This window comes from Epinephelus lanceolatus, chromosome 19 (genome assembly GCF_041903045.1).
Source record: "Epinephelus lanceolatus isolate andai-2023 chromosome 19, ASM4190304v1, whole genome shotgun sequence".
Lineage (NCBI taxonomy): Eukaryota > Metazoa > Chordata > Actinopteri > Perciformes > Serranidae > Epinephelus > Epinephelus lanceolatus.
Genome location: NC_135752.1, coordinates 39,504,389 through 39,525,406, shown reverse-complemented (window position 1 = coordinate 39,525,406; position 21,018 = coordinate 39,504,389). Strand labels below are relative to the sequence as shown.

Here is a 21,018-nt window from a genome sequence, read left to right as displayed (position 1 = left end):
AATATGATGCATTATTGTTGATTTAACTACACAACTGTGTATTAAAAACCTCAGCAAATTGCCTTGATTTCTTAAAAAAAAAAAAAAAAAAACCATGGGAAGAAGGCAATGAGCAACGAAAGAAGAAATGACCCAAAATTAGCAAGAAATTAGTAAAAAGAGAAAATTAAAAACAAGAAAATAAGTAAAAATAAAATAAATAAATAAAAATATGAACTGCTGAGTGTAAGTCCCCCAAATAAAAAAGTATACAAATAAAAATAAAAAAAACAGTGAAAATAGGTTAATATTTAAATGAATTTAAATAAATAATTATTGCTAATTGACAAATAATAAAAAACAAATTAAGTACATACACTAAATTATATAATAGAACAAAATGATTAAAATTAAGTACAACAAACACAAAGTAAATAAATAAATAAATAGTTAGCCTAAAGTTAATATTTAAATACATTTGAATAATGAATAAATAGAGATTGCTAATTAATAAATAACATAATAATTAAAAATCAATAAAAAATTTAATATATACAATAAATTATATAATAGAATAAATAAATAAATAAATAACAAAATACAAAAAATAAAATAAAAGGTACAACAAACACAAAGTTGATATTTAAATAAATAAATAAATGAATAAAAATGTGAACTGCTGAGTCCAAGTCCCCCAAATAAATAGAGAAAAACTATAAAAATGAGTTAATATATTAATAAATTTAGTAAATATTGCGTATTGACAAATAACTAAAAAAGAAGAAAAAAGAAAATTAAATATATTTAATAGAATAAATAAATAAATTATAAATCATAAAAAAGTACAACAAATACAAAGTAAATATTTAAATAAATAAATAAATAAATAGATAATTAACTGAAGAAATATTGCCCACTGACAAATCATTAAAAAAAGAAAAAAATAGATATATAAAATAAATTATATAATAGAAGAAATATAAATAATTGATAAAATACAAAGAATGAAATGAAATTACGTACACAACGTGAATATTGAAATAAATAAAAAAAGATAAATAAATAAATAAATATTGCTGATTGACAAATAATTAATAATAAAAGAAGAAAAAAATTAAGCACATACAATAAATTATACAATAGAAAAAATAAATAAATGAAAAATACAAAAAATAGAATAAAATTAAGTACAACTAATACAAAGTAAATAATATGTCTGTGACGTAATTTTAAAATGTAAAAATAATAATAATCATACATATAGTTTGCCCTAGTTTTTTATTTTTTTAATTTTATTTTATTTTTTATTTGTGGGACATTTCTTTCCAAGTTGCTCAGTGCCTTTTCCCCCATGTTTTTTTAAATTAATCACACCAGTCTGCTCAGGGTTCAAAGCTCCATCTGCACCAGCATTTAAGGCTGCATGTTAATTATGCAATAATATCATCTAAAATAAAATCAAACAGTTTCTGCAAAGAGAGTATTTTTACTTTTGGTACTCAAGTAATACATATTCTTTATCCACTGCTGATACTAGATGATAATAGAGGATATTATTATGAAAAACTGGTCAATAAATCAACGTGCAGTGGGTCACAAAACTATTTTGCTCATTTAAAAACAGGCCCTGACATCTTTCCAGATTTCTTTCCGCTCTGACTTTGTGGAGAAAAACAAAGTGTGTCGACACATTTAACCAGCTGAAGCCAAAAATAAAAAAACAACCTAATATTTTAACATATTATGTCATAAAAACAAAAAGATTTCATAACCAGAGGAGGACATGTTGGAGGACAAGTACGCAAACGGAACCTCAGAGTGAACCAATGGCTGCGGAGGGATTTTTACATGTTTGCGTGACGGATAAAGCCAACGGACCAATCAGAGGGCAGTAACCGTGTGAATCTCCAGAAGTGGCAGCCGGCCGGGCCAATCAGAGCGCACCCTGAAGTACACCCAAAATGAGCGTGAAGGGGGCGCGCGCTGGCGGAGCAGGAGCAGGAGAGAGGGGGCAGAAGCCGAATGGTGGAGCTGAAGATGGCGGATGGCGACAGCGGGAGTGAGCGCGGCGGCAGCAGCGGGGGAGGAGGCGGAGGCGGCTTCCAGCACTTCCAGCGGGACCAGGAGACCCAGGAGCTGGCGTCCAAGCGCCTGGACATCCAGAACAAGCGCTTCTACCTGGACGTGAAGCAGAACAGCAAGGGCAGGTTCATCAAGATCGCCGAGGTGGGGGCCGGGGGCTCCAAAAGTCGCTTGACCCTCTCCCTGTCAGTTGCGGCGGAGTTCCGTGACTACCTCGGGGATTTCATCGAGCACTACGCCCAGCTGGGGCCTAGCAGTCCGGAGCAGATAGCCCAGGCCACCGTGGGGGAGGACGGCGGGCCCAGGCGAGCCCTCAAGAGCGAGTTCCTCGTCCGGGAAAACCGCAAGTACTACCTGGACTTGAAGGAGAACCAGCGGGGGAGGTTCCTGCGGATCCGGCAGACCGTCAACCGGGGACCGGGCTTCGGAGTCGGGGGGCCTGCGGGCGGCATGCTGTCCGGTCAGACCATAGCCCTTCCGGCCCAGGGGCTCATAGAGTTCAGAGACGCCCTCGCTAAGCTCATAGATGACTACGGGGGAGACGACGAGGAGCTGGTCGGAGGCTCTGCCGCCGGGGGCTACAGCGAGCTCCCCGAGGGCACCTCCATCATGGTGGACTCCAAGCGGTTCTTCTTCGACGTCGGGTCCAACAAATACGGAGTGTTCCTGCGGGTGAGCGAGGTGAAGCCCAGCTACAGGAACTCTATCACCATCCCCTTCAAAGCCTGGAGCAAGTTCGGGGGAGCGTTCAGCAGATACGCGGAGGAGATGAAGGAGATCCAGGAGAGGCAGCGGGATAAGATGTACGAGAGGAGAGACGAGTCCGAGGGCGACGACGTGGATGACGACTGATGAAATGAAACCAGCTGTTAGTCCACTTAACGTGACAGCTCTGCAGCATAGGGGTATTTTTGCATAAAAGAAGAAGAAAAAAAAGCAGGATGTGCATGACAAATCGTGCTGTAATAGCCTACTAAAGTATCGTGGCGTAAAACAAAGTACATGTGCAGGGGGTCATTGGTGTATTATCCTAAAAGCGTGTAGGGGTGAGGGTTGGAGTGATTGTGTGAATCTCTGCAAGTGAAAAAAAGTGGACTAAATGTGTCGGTGAGGTTTGTGTCTCACTGGGGAAAAAAGAGTGCTTTATTGTAAAAACAAAAAATATAAAAGAGGAGAGAGAGAGAGCCTACTAAAACCAGCAGATTGGTTTTTATAACTAGAAACGAAGCCAATGAATGCTTTCCTATTTGCAACATAGTCTATATTTAAAGCGTGAGGAGTCAACCTGTTTAAGATGTTTTCCTTGCTCCTGGTTTAAGGAGGGAGAAACTAGCATCCATTGTATTCCTGTTCCAGTCCAGGTCTCTCCTCGGTGGGCAGATTGTGGGATTTTTTTGCAAGTCGGTCAGATGAACCTCGAGAGGAATGTATAGAGAGCTGCCGTCACTCTGTGGATGTTTTTGCATTGGAGATATCAGAGCTGTCAGACAGCACGGAGCCCTGCAGCAGCAGCAGCAGCAGTGAATCGAAAAGATTACCCAAAATATTAGGGGGAAGTTACTGAGAGGATTATCTTTAAGCCCAAAAAACAAGGGCCTTGTGGACTAAACTAAAGCTTTGACTCCAGTAGTCAATAACAGAGCGGATCAGCTGGGTTTTATGTTATACATATAATCTTAGCGATATTTTCAAAGCATAATTCACATTGTTTCCTGGAAGATTCACTTTCCTCACGCCAGAGCATCCCTGGTGTTTGAGAACAGCAGCTTGGGGAGAGGACTGTCTTTAGTGCCCCCCCACCACCACCACCACCACCATCAGGGACATACAGATCTGTACACAAGACTTTAAATGCTCATTTGCTCTCACATGCCACTACAAGGGTCCAAATATCTGGCATTCAGACGGGAGCGCCGCATCAGACACAGTGAAGCTTCTCTGACCTTCCAGCTCTGCCGGACTGCAGAGCGTCACTGATGAGTTTTCCCATCAGCCTCTCTGTTGCGGTCAGAGCCGGACTGACGGCCGTCTCAACCAGCCACGGGCCTTTTTTCTGACGTAACATCTTCCAACACGTGAAGACCCTGGACAGAAACACATTGATGGATGTCTTTTCGTTTTGTTTTGTTTTTGTTTTCAAAAGAGAACTATATTGAAATGAGATTCTACTTATAGGTAAAAAAAATAAATATTACTGAACAAACCAGCAAAAGATATTTTGAAATACTTACAAAGAAAAATGTATTGTGTAAAGGAATTTCAAGATTAAAAATAAAAGAAAAGGTTAATTTCTTAAAACAAAGTTGTGACTCAAACCTCCAGATTATTTTTCATTTTGTTTTTCCTAGAGTGAAAGTATAACACTTCCTTAATTAAAACTACTTTAAATGCAATAACCCATGTTGTGACTGTATATTTTTAATTTCATGGTTCGTCCTTAAAGATAATAAGTTTATTATTGCAGCCTAATTTACTGAATGTGAACAGGAAGCAGCTGATGGAATCTGATTTGTTTTTATTAATCTTTTGGTTTATAAAATGTCACTGTTGCTTATTTTTCTGCCCAAAACCCCCAAATTTTCCCTTTATAATCATTTTAAACAAAGTAAATCTGCAATTTTTGTCTCATTTATTTGATAAATAACTGAAATGATTAATCGGTTATCCAGATAGTTCCCTAGCAACCAGCATCTGCTTGTGTCGTCACTTTTTTTATTTTGCTCTTTCATATTTTCTGTCGTCTTTTTGTCCACGATCTGCTTAAAGGTGCGTGATTCACCGAGATGGGATGGAGAAATCCTTACTGGGAAATCCAGCAATATCAAATCCAGACCAGGATTATTGTGCTTTCACTTCAGAGATCAGTGTGAGGATTTAAAAAAGATGTCACATAGGGCTCCAGCAACATATTGAACTGGTTTAAAGCTGCAACTGGGATAATCTTTGTTAGCGATTCATTGCTCAGTCAGACAGAAGTGAAAACGCCCGGCACAAGTTCTTAAAGGGATAGTGCACCCAAAAATGTAAATTCAGCCATTATCTACTCACCCATATGCCGAGGGAGGCTCAGCTGAAGTTTTAGAGTCCTCACATCACTTGCAGAGATCCAAGGGGAGAGGAGGTAGCAACACAACTCCACCTAATGGAGGCTGACGGCGCCCCAGATTCAAACGTCCAAAAACACATAATTGAAACCACAAAATATCTCCATACTGCTCGTCCGTAGTGATCCAAGTGTCCTGAAGCCCCGACATAAAAAGTTGTTTGGAAAAACCTCATTTGAACTCTGTTTTTAGCCTCATTGTAGCCTGTAGCTCTGACTGCCTCTCTGGGCACTGCGCTCACGTGTGTGTGCTCGCACGAGACCGTGAGACATGGGCACCGCCTTCATGTGTGTTCACGTGCTTTCGCTGGTCTCGCGCAAGCACACGTGAGCGCGGTGCCCAGAGAGGCAGTCAGAGCTACAGGCTACAAAGAGGCTAAAAACAGAGTTCAAATGAGGTTTTTCCAAACAACTTTTTATGTCGGGGCTTCAGGACACTTGGATCACTACGGACGAGCAGTATGGAGATATTTTGTGGTTTCAATGATGTGTTTTTGGACGTTTGAATCTGGGGCGCCGTCAGCCTCCATTAGGTGGAGTTGTGTTGCTACCTCCTCTCCCCTTGGATCTCTGCAAGTGATGTGAGGACTCTAAAACTTCACCTGAGCCTCCCTCGGCATATGGGTGAGTAGATAATGGCTGGATTTACATTTTTGGGTGCACTATCCCTTTAAACTCTGAGATAATGTCTTGTTTTTGTCCGAGTGACTGATCAAAACCAAAAGATGTTGAGTTTATAAACAAAGGAAACAAGCACAGCCAGAAACTATCATTCTTGCTTAAAATCGATAAATTGATCATCAGAATTGCTGATAACTTATTTCCTGTGAATTTAAAATCAGTGATTTGATTTTATTTTGACATCAGATAGTGCTGCCATGTTGTTTGTCTAAAACTATCAATGCATTATGAGGACAAACAGGGAGCGCTGCCATCAGCTGAGCTTCACAGACGAGACAAAGAGTCACTTAAAGATTAAAAACGACTGACTAGTTCACTCAGTGTAAAAATCCATAGCACAGACAGTCACTCCAAAAATACATCTGACTGAAGTGAAAAATCCGTCATTAATACATGGATACACCAGCACGTTTTGACGAGAGTGTCGATTCATCGCACAGTCAGAAGTGAAAATGTTCATCAGAAGTTCTTAAACTCTGAGATTATGTCTTGTTTTTGTCCAACGTTAAAGAAAGGAAGCAAATATTCATTTGTGCGTAAAACTGATAAATCGATCATTAGAATTGCTGATGATTCATTTTCTGTCAAAGTAAAATCAGATATTTTAGATTATTTTGAGATCAGATTGTGTGACTGTGCTACACCAGTGGTTTCAAACTGTTTGTGCCCAAGATACACCAAGGGGCGAGCCAAAATCTCAAGGCACACCTGTATTTATACCTGTGCACAACAGCTTCTGTAGCGTGTGTTATCACTCTTATCACGACATAAGACAATAAAAGTAAAAGGACAGGTAGCTTCATGATGCTGTCTACTGACAGGGTTTGCTCTCGTCTTTCGGTTGTCGGTCGTCTTCTCTGGTGCTTTGAAGTAATTTGCTCCGTACAGTAAAGTTATCCATCGGCAGAGCTTTGATGTGTCACACACTTATAATTCCCACGCACAAACGGTGACATATTGGTTCCCTGTGAAGGTTTTTTAAATTAAATATTTCTTAGGTAGAGTTTGTATTTTTATTCGGATATATGTGCACACAACACACTGAAATCCATTCCTTATTTTCTGTACAGACCCATTTGATTATTGAGATAATCATGTGAGGACCACTGTGCTTTAGAATTATCTGTATATTATTTTCATATAGGTTAAAGTCTTGTGTCTAAAATCTTATTTAAGCAAAGGTACATAAATATTAAAATAAAAGTACAGTCTTTGTAAACTCTGGTAAAAACACCAAACGTAAAAATACTTACGTAGAATGATAATGTGCAAGTGTCAAGTAGATAAATAATATGTTAGTTAAGGTATATCTTGTGTTAATCTGCAAAGTTACTAATGCTGTCAAAGTAATGCAGTACAGTAAAAAGTATATTTACCTCCAAAATGTGGTGCAGCAGAATTTTAAAGAAGCATAAAATGGAAATACTCGCGCAGAGTAAAAGTGCCTGAAAATTGCAGTAAAGTACAGCATTTGATTAAATGTACTTAGTTACTTTCCACCATTGATCGGCAACAAGATGTACTTAAAGAGTAAAAGTACTCATCACGTCCTCTGTCAGTGATATAATATTGAATATATGTATTAATGTTAATGTTGTAACAGGTTGAAATGGAGCTAATGTCATTGGATCAGTTCATTGTCTCTGACCTGATCACGTGTTTTGCATTTATGAATCTTATTTTCATTATTAAGGCTGAAACAAAGAGTCGATTTTAATCAGTTAGTGAACAGACGACTCTGTAACGTTTGATAATAAATATCTTTGAACAAAATTAAGGAATTTGAAGACGTCACTCGCATTCTGAAAACTTTTGATAATCGTTTCTAGTTTTTATGTCTCCATGCTGGTGATAGCTGTGGCTGTAGGCTTTATGTTTTTGGGTTATCTAACCGTCCCATTCTTGTGGACGTGAAATTTCAGGAACACCTTGAGGAAGTTTGGACTCACGGAACAGCTGATTAGATTTTGGGGCTTATAAGTCAGATTTCAAGATTGTTGTGACCTCATCGGTCTCATTCTCATTAACACGATGTCTTAAAAGCATCATGTGGGATGAATGTTTTTTGGCACAAACATCACTTTTAGCCAGAGATAAACTAATTAGAATTTGGCGGTCAAAGGTCAAGATCGCTTTGACCGCGTCTGTGACATTCTTGTGAACATGATATCTCAAAAGCGCCTTGAGGGAATTTTTCCAAATTTGGCGCAAATGTCCACTTTGACTCTAGGAAGACCTGATTATATTTTGGGGTCTTAGGCCAAAGGTTAAGGTGGTTGTGACCTCTGTCTCATTCACATGAACATGATTTTTTAAGAATGCTTTCTTTATTTGGTAAAAACGATCACTTGGACTCATGAGCTGATTAGATATTTGGTGGTCAAAGGTCACTGTCACGTTGCATCTTTCTCCATCTCATTTTGTGAATTTTGTAACGCAGGGAATTTTTTCAAATTTGATACAAACATCCACTTGGACTCAGAATGAACTGAGTGAGTGGAGTTTAGTGCTCAAACGTCAAGGTCATTGTGACCTTATCTGTCTCGTGATTTTTCAAGAGTGCTTTTTTTAATGTGGCAAAAAGTTTCACTTGGACTCGAGAATGAACGCATTAGATGTTTGTCATCAAAAGTCAAGGTCACGGTGACCTTGTATCCATTTCATTCTTGTCAACGTGATATCTCAAGAACACTTTGAGAGAATATTTAAAGAATGTTTATACCTCCGTGCAGGAGATAGTCATGGCCAGAGGCATGATGTTTTTGGGTTCTCCATCCCGTTGTTGTAAATGAAAAATCTTAAGAATGTCTTGTGGGAATTTCTTCTGATTTAGCACAAACATCCAGCTGGTCAAAGGTCAAAGGTGAAGGCCAGTGTGACCTCACAGAATATGTTTTTGGACATACTGCAATAATTCATACACTAATTCTGACTAAACTTGACACAAATGTCTAACAGGATAAAATAATGAAGGTCAAAAGGTCAAAGGTCAGCTTGACTGTGACATCATCATGTTTTAACGTCATATCTCAGGAACAGAAGGGGAGACATTTGGTCAGATACTGAATTGGTGACTCTAATCTTGACACTGTGCTGATTGTATAGATCTTCTGTGTGTGAAGCATCCATGTTTTCACTGACATGGATGGAGACTGTCAGAGACACTGGACTGGTGGGCGGGGCGCTAATTCTAGTTTTGTTATTTCAGTGACTAAGTGATTAGTCGAGGGAGTATTTGGCAGATTAAAGGGACACGTTGCAGATTTTCAACCAGCTTTGTATCATCATGTGGGCAGTTTGTGTAAATGAACTATGGTAAACTTCCCATTGTTAAACCGTCGCCCACGTCTCCCTGCTCAACTGGCAGCTCAAATCTGCAGGATGACGCATTTTTGTGCCGCCACAGACACACAGAGTAGAGGTTATTTAGTTATTTCTCTTCTTAAATCTTTTCAGAAACATATTTTATCTTACTATTTAACTGTAATATGAGATCGTTTGTTACCAGCCAGCCATCATATTGGTTCCTGTGTCTAAGTTTTTATTGGTCGGGTGCAGCGCAGTGAATTCTGGTAGTTGTAGGCTTTTTCCCTCTCAAGCAGAAGCAAATGTCATAGTCCCCTTCCTCTGTTTTCTGCGGTCATGTAGAACCTAAACTAAAGCTGCCAGACAAATGTAGTGGAGTACAAAGTACAGTATTTGCCTCTGAGATGTAGTGGAGTAGAAATGTAATGTAATATAAGATATGATACAATACAAAACACAACAATAAGATTAAAGACCATACGATATGAACCGATAAGGTAAGGTGAGTCACAGTCTGGTCCAGTCATGTCAGGTACGGTACGGTACGGTACGAAATAATCAGATCAGATAATTTGCAATACGATACGATACGATCACGTCTGATATGATGCAATGTAATACAAACTGATAAGGTACGGTACGGTATGAAGCTAAATGAAACGATCAAATCAGATAGGATTCGGTCACAAACGATATGATATCATATGATATGAACTGCTAAGGTTAGGTACGGTACGGTACAGTACGAAAAGATAAGATCAGATAGGATATGGTCACATGTGATACGATGCGATATGAACCGATAAGGTAAGGTAAGGTAGGGTATGACATGATATGGTGTGAAATGATCACTCACATCTGATAAGGTGTGTTAGGATGCGATACAATACTGGGGAAATTCAGACGTTACAGCAGCTCAACAATTAGAAGCCAAAGAAAAATGACAAAAAGTGATTGAGTGCTAAAAAGGATAAAAATGTTACAAAAATACAAATCAGTTAAAATAAAAACGAAAAAATATAAAATCTACATTCACACTTTTCCCTTATACACAAGCCCTTTTTAAACAGGAGTTGTGCAGATTTGCAGGAAAGCCCAATCAGTGTTTTTTCAGCATTGGCAGTATAAAAACAAAATCAGGGAGTGCAGCAAAATGCCGCCTACCTACTTTTGTTTATACAGAATGTGCCTTTTTCGGGGCAATGGGGGGCGTGAGCAAGAAACAAAACGTGTAGCTCAGCGTGTGACGTAAACAGTGACGTGGGAGGGAAGCCGCGGCTGGTCAGTCCTTCGGCGATTCTCTCATAAGTCGGCCCGTCCTTCACCGTCCCCGTCATCTGACGGTTAATGGCCTCTTTGTTTGCGAGGACAAGGAGGGCGCGCAATTCCTTGTCTCCCCAGTTGCTCATCTTTACAGTGTCTGTCAGGTTTGTGTTTCCCTCTTGCTACTAGCTGCTTGCTAGTTCCTGCTATCAGCTGTTTCCTGTTTATCCACCGCCAGTGGCTCGCATGTGCGGCGTCATCAACAGCTCCTCCCACAAGTCATCAACAGCCCCTCCTGTTGCAGAAGGCCGCCTCTGTCTGTTTAAACTAAAAGGGTTCCACCAATATGTCTACCCTACGAGGAGGAAAATTGGGCACCTTGAATCAACTCGCCAATCCGGCTCTGTGTGTCTAAACGCTCGCAGCTTGCCGGCAAAACAGCCCAACATTCACTGAAAATCTGGCAGTGTAAAAGGGGCTACAGATACAAGTGGCAGAAAATAGAAATACTCAGGTAAATTATCCCAAACTTCTCAGCCCCAAACCACTGGTCATACATACAATGGTAAAGTTAATACTTTGGGGTTTGGGGTCAATATTCTATTAAAATAAGCCAAAATGGTCGTTCCCCACAGTTTTCTGAAAGTTTATAAAAGATTTACTCATAAATCAAGAAAATAATCTGCAGATTGATCGTTCGTTCAGCCCTAACAGGAATTTAAAATCAGATAGTTCCAGCAGAGTATGAGGAGCATATGCTTTACAGTTGGTGTCCACACACACACACACACACACACACACACACACACACACACGCACACAGTTTGGCGTGACGCAGCAGCTGTCTGCAGGAAACAGCTCCAACACAACCAGAGCCTGTTCTTCAATCTGGTGCGAAATCCGGACGCTGTGCTGGTTCGTCGTGGTCCGTCTGCTGCCTGTGGCCACCTCAGCGCTCTGAGGATGAGACGGACGTGTTGTCTGAAAACATTCAGCTCAACTTGCTTCCTGAGTCTGGTGTGAGGAGCAGAAAGGGGGAGAGTAGAGGAGGAAGACTTAAGAGTAATTTGATCTTCCTCCTCCCCTCGTGCTGATCCCCTGTTGTTGCTTCTTCTTCTTCTTCCTCTTTGCCCGGTCTCTTCCTCCTCACTTCTCCTCCCCTCCCACTCTCAGTAAATTTGGCAGCTGTTAGGCGCTCATGTGCGCTGTGAGGGTGTGCTGACAGGACATGCTGGCTATTTTAATGTGGGAGGCCTCTGCACACTCGACATTCCTGGTCAAGGAGTCAGCTGTGGCATTAGGACCTCATTGCCCGTGGACACAACGCCGTACAACAGTGCGATTGTGCTGAGGTCTGCTCACATGTGGCACACACAAGATCGTGCTCTGTGTGCAGGCAGGTACTACATGTGTACTCATAAGAGATGTTTTGTTCCGGCAGTAAGCTTCGTGCTCATTGGTTCATTCTTAAATAAGTGCTGAGAGGTCAGCTTGTTGTGGTCAAAGTGGCTCTTCAGTTTGTCCTTTTTATCGTCTCCTACAAGCTCTGACATGTGAATACTGACTACTTCTACTCGAGTACTGCTCTTAGGTACAGTTTGACACACCTTACTTGCCCCTTTTATGCTTTTACCCCAATTCAAAAAGAAATATTTATTCACAGCTATAATTAATCTTTACTTTGCAAATAAAGGTCTCAAATTGAAAACAAATGATCAGTTTCAGTGGTACCCAGATGATGCACCGTCTCATGGCGGTCACTTCCTGTCGACGTTACAGATCGGAAGCACAGAGAGTCGTCGACTAGAGATGATGCGCCGTCTCATGGCGGTCACTTCCTGTCGACGTCACAGATCGGAAGCACAGAGAGTCGTCGACTAGAGATGATGCTCCGTCTCATGGCGGTCACTTCCTGTCGACGTCACAGATCGGAAGCACAGAGAGTCGTCGACTAGAGATGATGCGCCGTCTCATGGCGGTCACTTCCTGTCGACGTCACAGATCGGAAGCACAGAGAGTCGTCGACTAGAGATGATGCGCCGTCTCATGGCGGTCACTTCCTGTCGACGTCACAGATCGGAAGCACAGAGAGTCGTCGACTAGAGATGATGCGCCGTCTCACGGCGGTCACTTCCTGTCGACGTCACAGATCAGAAGCACAGAGAGTCGTCGACTAGAGATGATGCGCCGTCTCATGGCGGTCACTTCCTGACGACGTTACAGATCGGAAGCACAGAGAGTCGTCGACTAGAGATGATGCGCCGTCTCATGGCGGTCACTTCCTGTCGACGTCACAGATCGGAAGCACAGAGAGTCGTCGACTAGAGATGATGCGCCGTCTCATGGCGGTCACTTCCTGACGACGTTACAGATCGGAAGCACAGAGAGTCGTCGACTAGAGATGATGCGCCGTCTCATGGCGGTCACTTCCTGTCGACGTCACAGATCGGAAGCACAGAGAGTCGTCGACTAGAGATGATACGCCGTCTCATGGCGGTCACTTCCTGTCGACGTTACAGATCGGAAGCACAGAGAGTCGTCGACTAGAGATGATACGCCGTCTCATGGCGGTCACTTCCTGTCGACGTCACAGATCAGAAGCACAGAGAGTCGTCGACTAGAGATGATACACCGTCTCATGGCGGTCACTTCCTGTCGACGTTACAGATCAGAGAGAGAGAGTTGTTGACTACCTCCTTGACCACCTCTGACAGTTAAAAAAGATGAGAGCCTCTTTTCAAAACTATCTTCATACTAAGTTTTACAGGTGTTATTAAACGAACCAATCATGAATGCATCTTAATTAAATGTTCATCAGCGCTAGTTGGAAGCAACGACATCACTCTGTATTCATTAAGTCTTATTATTAGTCACACAGACAGAGCATTTGTGTGAGATGATTAAGGGTGGTGGTAGAGGCTCTAATGCTCTGCAGACGTTTTTATTGCTCCGTTTGGAGAACATGTGAATGAGGTACATCAGGTGTTAACAGGCGATAATTCTCAGGCAGGTTCTGCAGTTAGAAGGAGTTCATTTGTCTCCAATGATTTCTGGGCGGATTTGTAGCCTTTTATTTGTGAAGGACACCGGAGATGATGATGTCCTCGGGTAGTGTGAGTCTGAATCTAAAAATATGTGAATCATGTTAGTGTGTTCACATTTGACTGACTCACCCTCCACGTCAGTCGTCCGACTACTCACAGGAAACCTCTGAATATTTGAGACAGAGCAGGAAACTCCATTAATCAGGGTGCAAATGAAAGGCATCATTCTCCACACTCTTCAATTACAATACACACAAAATGATTTTGTTTTTGTGCAAACATTAGTGAAATGTAGCAGCTGTGAACATGAACAGTTTCTATTATCTGCAGTGCATTTTGGTGGCTGATGGAATTTAACCGTTTTTTTATTGTGCCATGGAAACTGGCAACACAGTTTTTTCTGCTCTGACAGACACCTGCATTCAATCAGCTAAAAGAATGATCAAATAAAATAGCAATTAAAACAAAGTCTCTGACACAAAAGTGGATTAAAAATAAGAACAATTCATGTCATGTTCTTGAAATAATGGCGCAGCAGAGCGCACTCTAAAGGCACTTAACGAACACCTCCATTAATGAGGCCCTCTGCATATTCAAGCAGATGCACTTCATGTAATGTCACATTTTACAAGACGACTTCATTCCCCCGAGCTCTGAGGTGAGAAGCCGGCTCCTCTCGGCCCTTAATGAGAGCAAACAGCAGCTCCTCCACACCGGCTGCTGCTGTAACTAACCAACATGAAAATAGATCTCACATAAAAAGACTCGCAGCACAATATTGACAGATGTGGTTTCTGTGAGTACGAGTCAAACTATGTTAGAACGCAGTGACTCACAGGGAATTCCACAACTGTTTGGATGAAATTCTTTTAGTCTTCTAGTTTGTACAACATATTTGCCCAGAATGTCCAAAAACATATAAATATAACTGTCCTTTGTATTGTGGTATTTCCGTGGTTTCCAGACAATTCAGACTCCAGATGGCTCTGTGCGCCGAAGGCTTCATGGCTGAGGGTCAAATGGAGCCAATGAACATCTTATTGATGTTTGTCTAAAGCTGGAAACACACCGGCGCCACTGCGGTGCGTCATGTGATGCACGCCAAGTGCCGCCCCTAGGACGCATTGCGCTGCAGCTCCTCAACAGACGACCACACAAAGTTATTACTACTTTTACTCAAAGATGTGTTCTTCCTCCACCTCTGCGTTAGCCTCAAATCATGTGTGGACACTCACTAATTAAACTTGATTTCTCAGCTGGAGGAGCCGATCTCCAGAGATGTGACTCGCCAGGAAGTATTTTTTTGGCCGTTGTCTTTATAATGACAGGATTGTGGGTCGTTTAGCTCAGGACATTTCTCGACCTCAACGAGTGTCTCCTCATCCATTCTTTGTCACACGAGACACAGCAAGAGCTACTTAGTTCTCTTTATACAGCCATGGTGAGGAGAGGAGTCGAGCTGCTACAGGAGCAGAAAAAGAGTTTGTGTGTGTGTGTGTGTGTGTGTGTGTGTGTGTGTTCCACGTTTTTCTCCTCACTGACTTGGTCAATCCATGTGAAATTTGGCACAGTGGTAGAGGGTCATGGGAGGATGCCAATGAAGCAATATTACATCAATTGGCCAAAGGGGGGCGCTATAGCAACCCATTGAAATGTCAAACTTTGAATGGGCATATCTCATGCCCCGTATGTGGTAGAGACATGAAACTTTGCACAGAGATGCCTCTCCTCATGAGGAACACATTTGCCTCAAGAACCCATAACTTCCACTTATATAGATTTTCCGCCATTTTGAATTTTTTGAAAAACACTTCAAATGGATCTCTTCCTAGGAAGTTTTAGCGATCTGCATGAAACTGGGTGAACATAATCTAGGGACCAATATCTAAAGTTCCCTCTTGGCAAAAGTTGGAAAACTTACTAAAACTGAGCTTCTATAAGGCAATGAATATTGCGGAGGGCGTGGCTCATCACATAAAGGTGTATAACATCTCAAGGGTTTCACCCATCACCACGCAACTTTGTAGGCATATGAGCACACATAATCTGAGGGGACCCCTCCATTATTGAGCCCATCAAACAAAATGGGGGCGCTAGAGAGCTCATTTCTTATCTAGGCCTAACCGCCATATGGATTTTTACTAAACTTGGTAGATATGTAGAACAGGACGCCTCAAGGTGACTGGAGAAATTTAACTCTAATTGGCAACTGGGTGGCGCCATAACAACAGAAAACTGCTTCAAAATGGCTAAAATACGACCGATCGCTGTGGCTCCCCCTGTGGACCAGTGTTGGGTGGCAATTTTTTCCTGTATTTGACAGGACAGTGAAGCATGACAGGAAGGATGGGAGAGAGAGAGAGCAAAGAACGAAGGCGATTTCAAGCCCCACTGCTGCAACAAGGGCTAGCTGCACCTTTCCCATGTGAACTACCAGTGCGCCCCACTTTTAAGTCAATACAACATATAAACACTTTAACTATCTGCCTTTCAACGTGCTACCTCAAATACTAATGTACAGTTTTAGCCCACTAACTATCCCACTATTGGCAATGGTACTACTGTACTTTCAATAAAGCAATCGTACTATCACATTCACAAACACTCTGTCTGAATACATTGCTCTTCTTAATGGGTTCAGTTGACTATTTAATCTGCAATTTCCTATGACCTGTATCCCAAACACACACCATGTGAAACTGTACGTGGGCAACTGTGCACTCAGTGGGTATGGACTAGTTATTATTATTATTAGAAGTATAAAGTAATAACAAATGGGAATACTCTAGTAAAGCACAAGTACCTGAAACATGTACTTCAGTGAATATACTTAGTAACTCTCCACCACTGTTAATGTTTCATGATCAGTCGGTCAATGAAGAATCTCAGGATGCGTTCAAAGTACTACGTTACAGTCCAGTGATGGAGGGAATAATTGTAGCTCCACTTACACCCCGAGCACACGAGATACACATAATGAGCGTGGACCTTTTCTGTATCCAAGCCAGCGGGAACCCCCAACAGATCCATTATCACTTTCCCAAGTCTCCATGAATATTCCTCCTCTGTAGATGTGCTCCTCCCAGCTGGAGAGCTCCGTGTCCCCGGTGACCTCCCATCATCACTTTCATCCCGCTCTCACCTCCCGGGCAGCGCAGCAGTAATGTGTGCAAGCATGCACATGTGAACAGTAGGACTGATGCAGCCTGTGAGCGATGTAATACCTCACTAGGCAGTGTGCCAAATCAAGCCAGGATTATACCACATGCTCCCAGCAGTCCATTACTATCACGCTAGGATCAGTCAGATCAAACCCTACTCACTACTATAAATATGAGTGTGACTGTGTATGTGTGTATGTGTGTGTGTGTGTGTGTGTGCGTGCGTGTGTGTGTCACGCCCTCAAGCAGTAGTGGAAGAAGTGCTCACATCCCTCAATTAAAGAAGTAATACTGCAATGTAAATGAATCTGTTACAAGTAAACGTCCTGCAAGTCAGAGGTATCATCCAGTTTCATAGTGCAATATAAAGATGATATTATTAATTCATTCATTCATTTTCCGTAACCACTTATCCTGTTAGGGGTCGTGGGGGTGCGGAGAGGTCACCAGACTATCACAGGACTGACACATAGAGTCAGACAACCATTCACACTCACATTCACACCTACGGACAATTTAGAGTCACCAATTAACCTGCATGTCTTTGGACTGTGGGAGGAAGCTGGAGCACCTGGAGGAAACCCACGCTGACACAGGGAGAACATGTCAGAGCACCTGGAGGAAACCCACGCTGACACAGGGAGAACATGTCAGAGCACCTGGAGGAAACCCACGCTGACACAGGGAGAACATGTCGGAGCACCTGGAGGAAACCCACGCCGACACGGGGAGAACATGTCAGAGCACCTGGAGGAAACCCACGCTGACACAGGGAGAACATGTCAGAGCACCTGGAGGAAACCCATGCTGACACGGGGAGAACATGTCAGAGCACCTGGAGGAAACCCACACTGACACAGGGAGAACATGTTGGAGCACCTGGAGGAAACCCACACTGACACAGGGAGAACATGTCAGAGCACCTTGAGGAAACCCACGCTGACACAGGGAGAACATGTCAGAGCACCTGGAGGAACCCCACGCTGACACAGGGAGAACATGTCAGAGCACCTGGAGGAAACCCACGCTGACACAGGGAGAACATGTCAGAGCACCTGGAGGAACCCCACGCTGACACAGGGAGAACATGTCAGAGCACCTGGAGGAACCCCACGCTGACACAGGGAGAACATGCAAACTCCACCGTGCTGCTCCTAGATTTTATTATCAGATTATTATTAATGTGTAAGCAGAATTTATACTGTTGCAGTTGTAGAACAAATGAATAATGTATGATTAATTAGTGATTAATCATTATCAAATATTTTAATTGATTGACATCCCTAGGAAAAATACTAAATACTGATATACACTCACCGACCACTTTATTAGGGACACCTTGCTGGTACCAGGTTGGACCCCCTTTTTAATTCTTGGTGTCACAGACTCAACAAGGTGCTGGAAACATTCCTCAGAGATGTTGGTCCATATTGACATGATGACATCACACAGCTGATCCATGATGAGAATCTCCCGTTCCAGCACACCCCAAAGGTGCTCTATTGGACTGAGATCTGGTGACTGTGGAGGCCATTGGAGTACAGTGAACTCATTGTCATGTTTGAGATGATGTGAGCTTTGTGACATGGTGCGTTATCCTGCTGGAAGTAGCCATCAGAAGATGGGTACACTGTGGTCATAAAGGGATGGACACGCTCAGCAACAATACTCAGGTAGGCTGTGGTGTTTAAACCATGCTCAGTTGGTACTAAGAAAATCTCCCCCACACCATTACACCACCAGCAGCAGCCTGAAGCGTTGATACAAGGCAGGATGGATCCATGCTTCCATCTGAATGTGGTTTTTCCAATCTTCTATTGTCCAGTTTTGGTGAATTGTAGCCTCAGTTTCCTGTTGTTAGCTGACAGGAGTGGCACCTGGTGTGGTCTTCTGCTGCTGTAGCCCATCTGCTTCAAGGTTGGACAAGGTGTTGTTGCTTCAGAGATGCTCTTCTGCACACCTTGGTTGGAACCAGTGCTTATTTGACTTCCTGTTGCCTTTCTATCATCTTGAACCAGTCTGGCCATTCTCCTCTGACCTCTGGCATCAACAAGGCATTTTGGCTCACTGGATATTTGCTCTTTTTGGGACCATCCTCTGTAAACCCTAGAGATGGTTGTGCTGAAAATCCCACTAAATACTCAGACCAGCCCGTCTGGCACCAACAACCATGCCACGTTCAAAGTCACTTCAATCACCTTTCTTCATCATTCTGATGCTCAGTTTGAACTTCAGCAGCTCGTCTTCACCATGTCTACATGACTAAATGTTAATGAGCTGCTGACACCTGATTGGCTGATTAGCTATTTGTGTTAATGAGCAGTTCAACTGTAACTAATAAAGTGGCCGGTGAGTGTTGTTATAAAGTGTATGTTTACATGTTATATCAACAGATTTTGCATCACGTTTTATTGTTGTTGGTAAAAGGGTGTTATTTACCTCTGAAGTACCTTCAACAGTACATGAGCACTTGTATTTAGTCCAGCACTGCCCTCGTGTGTGTGTGTGTGTGTGTGTGTGTGTTCATGTTAATGTGGTCGTTTGTGTCCAGCTACAAAAAAGAAACCTTTTTTTATCAGGTTGCAGAAGAAGAGCTCTGAGGGGAAAAGGTGCACAGAGACGGAGCGAGAGTATCTGCAGAGACGGAGGCTGACAGAGGGGAGAAAGTGAAGGGGGGGGGGGGGGGGTGCACGAGAGGAACCCATGTTTTTGTATGAAGCAGAGAAACAGGGACAGGCAGGGAGGGATCCTACGTTAGCAAGAGGAAGCATGATCCCGCTGTGAGGCCGGGCTGCTGCTGGGGCTATATTTAGCTTCTGTTGCCATGTGCCGGGAATGTGCATGGCAGAGGGAGACACACACACACACACACACACACACACACACACATATAGTAGGTTCACTACTGGTCATGCACTCCTGCACGTGTGTGTGTATGTGTGTGTGTGTGTGTGTGCAGTTTCAAGGATGTGATTTTTGCTCGTGATTTCAGATCATCAGTGTCTTTAGATGTGAGGTGTAAACACGAGTGTTCCCCGTCGCTCACACACACTGACACGTGATTTTTTACATCTCAGGCAAAACTGGAGGAAGGAACGTGTCTATAAATCATAAACGCTCCAGCAGAAGACTGAACTATTGAATTAGTTCAAAGAGGTTGATGAAGGCGCTCTGCGTCCTCACGGATACATCCTGTGTGTGTGTGTCGAGGACGGAGGCGTGAGAATGAAAAATGAAACATCGTGCATGCTTCGATATGATTTCCCTTCATCTCTTTAAAGTTAAATGCACATCACTCTGTAATCTGCTTTATGCACCGACGATGCAGAGCAGCGCTGCATGGCGCAGCTCAGCATCTCTCATTGGTGGTGTCGTGGAGTCGAGAGGAAGCCCAAGGTGTCGCCATGCAAACCCGAGCGGGCTGTGCCAATGAGGGGAAGAAGAAATTCTCTGAGGTGCCTCTGATTGGCTGGAGTTTTTTTTGAATTCTGCTATTGTGAAGTGGAAGGGCAGATTGACTTTTAATTTGGCGAGTGCTGTGAGATTCAGATTACAGGCTGTATGATGTGTCACCAGCAGAGGACATCGGCACTCCACTGTACATATCAGCACTGATGTATTTTAGAGACAGGAAGAAGTGGACCCACTGTGGCATGTTGACACCAGGACACAGATTTTATAATTCAAATACGAGAAAGCTTTAAGAAAACAGAGCTGAGCGCAAAATACAGAATTACAACATCTGATTTAAAGCTCCAGTGTGAAGGACAGAAACAACCTGGTCTCACTCTGAAGTCGTTGAAAACCGGCACTTGGTCAGTGGTCAGCGCTGCAGCCTTACTTCTGTTCAGTCTCCGGTTAATTTCTGTTTGTGCACGTTCTCTGAGAGCTTATGGATACAGACAAAATGAAGCTGTACCACCAGAACTCGTGAAGGCAGCGAGGCACAGTTCTAACGAGATTCGATCGAAGACATTTTTAAAATTGGGAACAAATCAGTAATATAGTGAGAATAATTCTCCGTCCACATGTCGTGACGTATTTAACTGCCTTACAAACCACCACTGTCTGCAACGCCAACCGGGTCTCACTCCCAAGTCGTTGAAACCCGCTGCTTGGTTTCATGTCGGCATGAAACGTGGCCAGTCACTGTTATTGTTTAATGATGCTCGGCAGCAGAAGTCTAATTAGGGCGGGTAGGAGGGGTGGATGCCGGCGTTCGCGTCCCGTGAGACAGTAAAGCCAAACCCTGTTCTTTTTTTCCTAAACCCAACCCTGTGTGTGTGTTGAGGGGAAAAAACATCAATCCACAGTGTTGTACTAAGGTAGGGCTTTTATTTTGAAAGAGACTGTATGCCAACTGGGGTCTTGTTCACGAGTGAGGGTAGAATGGAGCGTG

At 42.7% G+C, this 21,018-nt stretch overlaps 1 protein-coding gene across 1 annotated transcript; it reads left to right on the top strand.

Moving 5' to 3' along the window:
* Positions 1-1,256: 1,256 nt before the first annotated feature.
* Positions 1,257-4,454, top strand: purbb (purine-rich element binding protein Bb). The gene has a single exon (XM_033647433.2). It carries the CDS (start codon positions 2,002-2,004, stop codon positions 2,911-2,913), a length of 912 nt encoding a protein of 303 aa, XP_033503324.2. The 5' UTR covers positions 1,257-2,001; the 3' UTR covers positions 2,914-4,454.
* Positions 4,455-21,018: the final 16,564 nt, after the last annotated feature.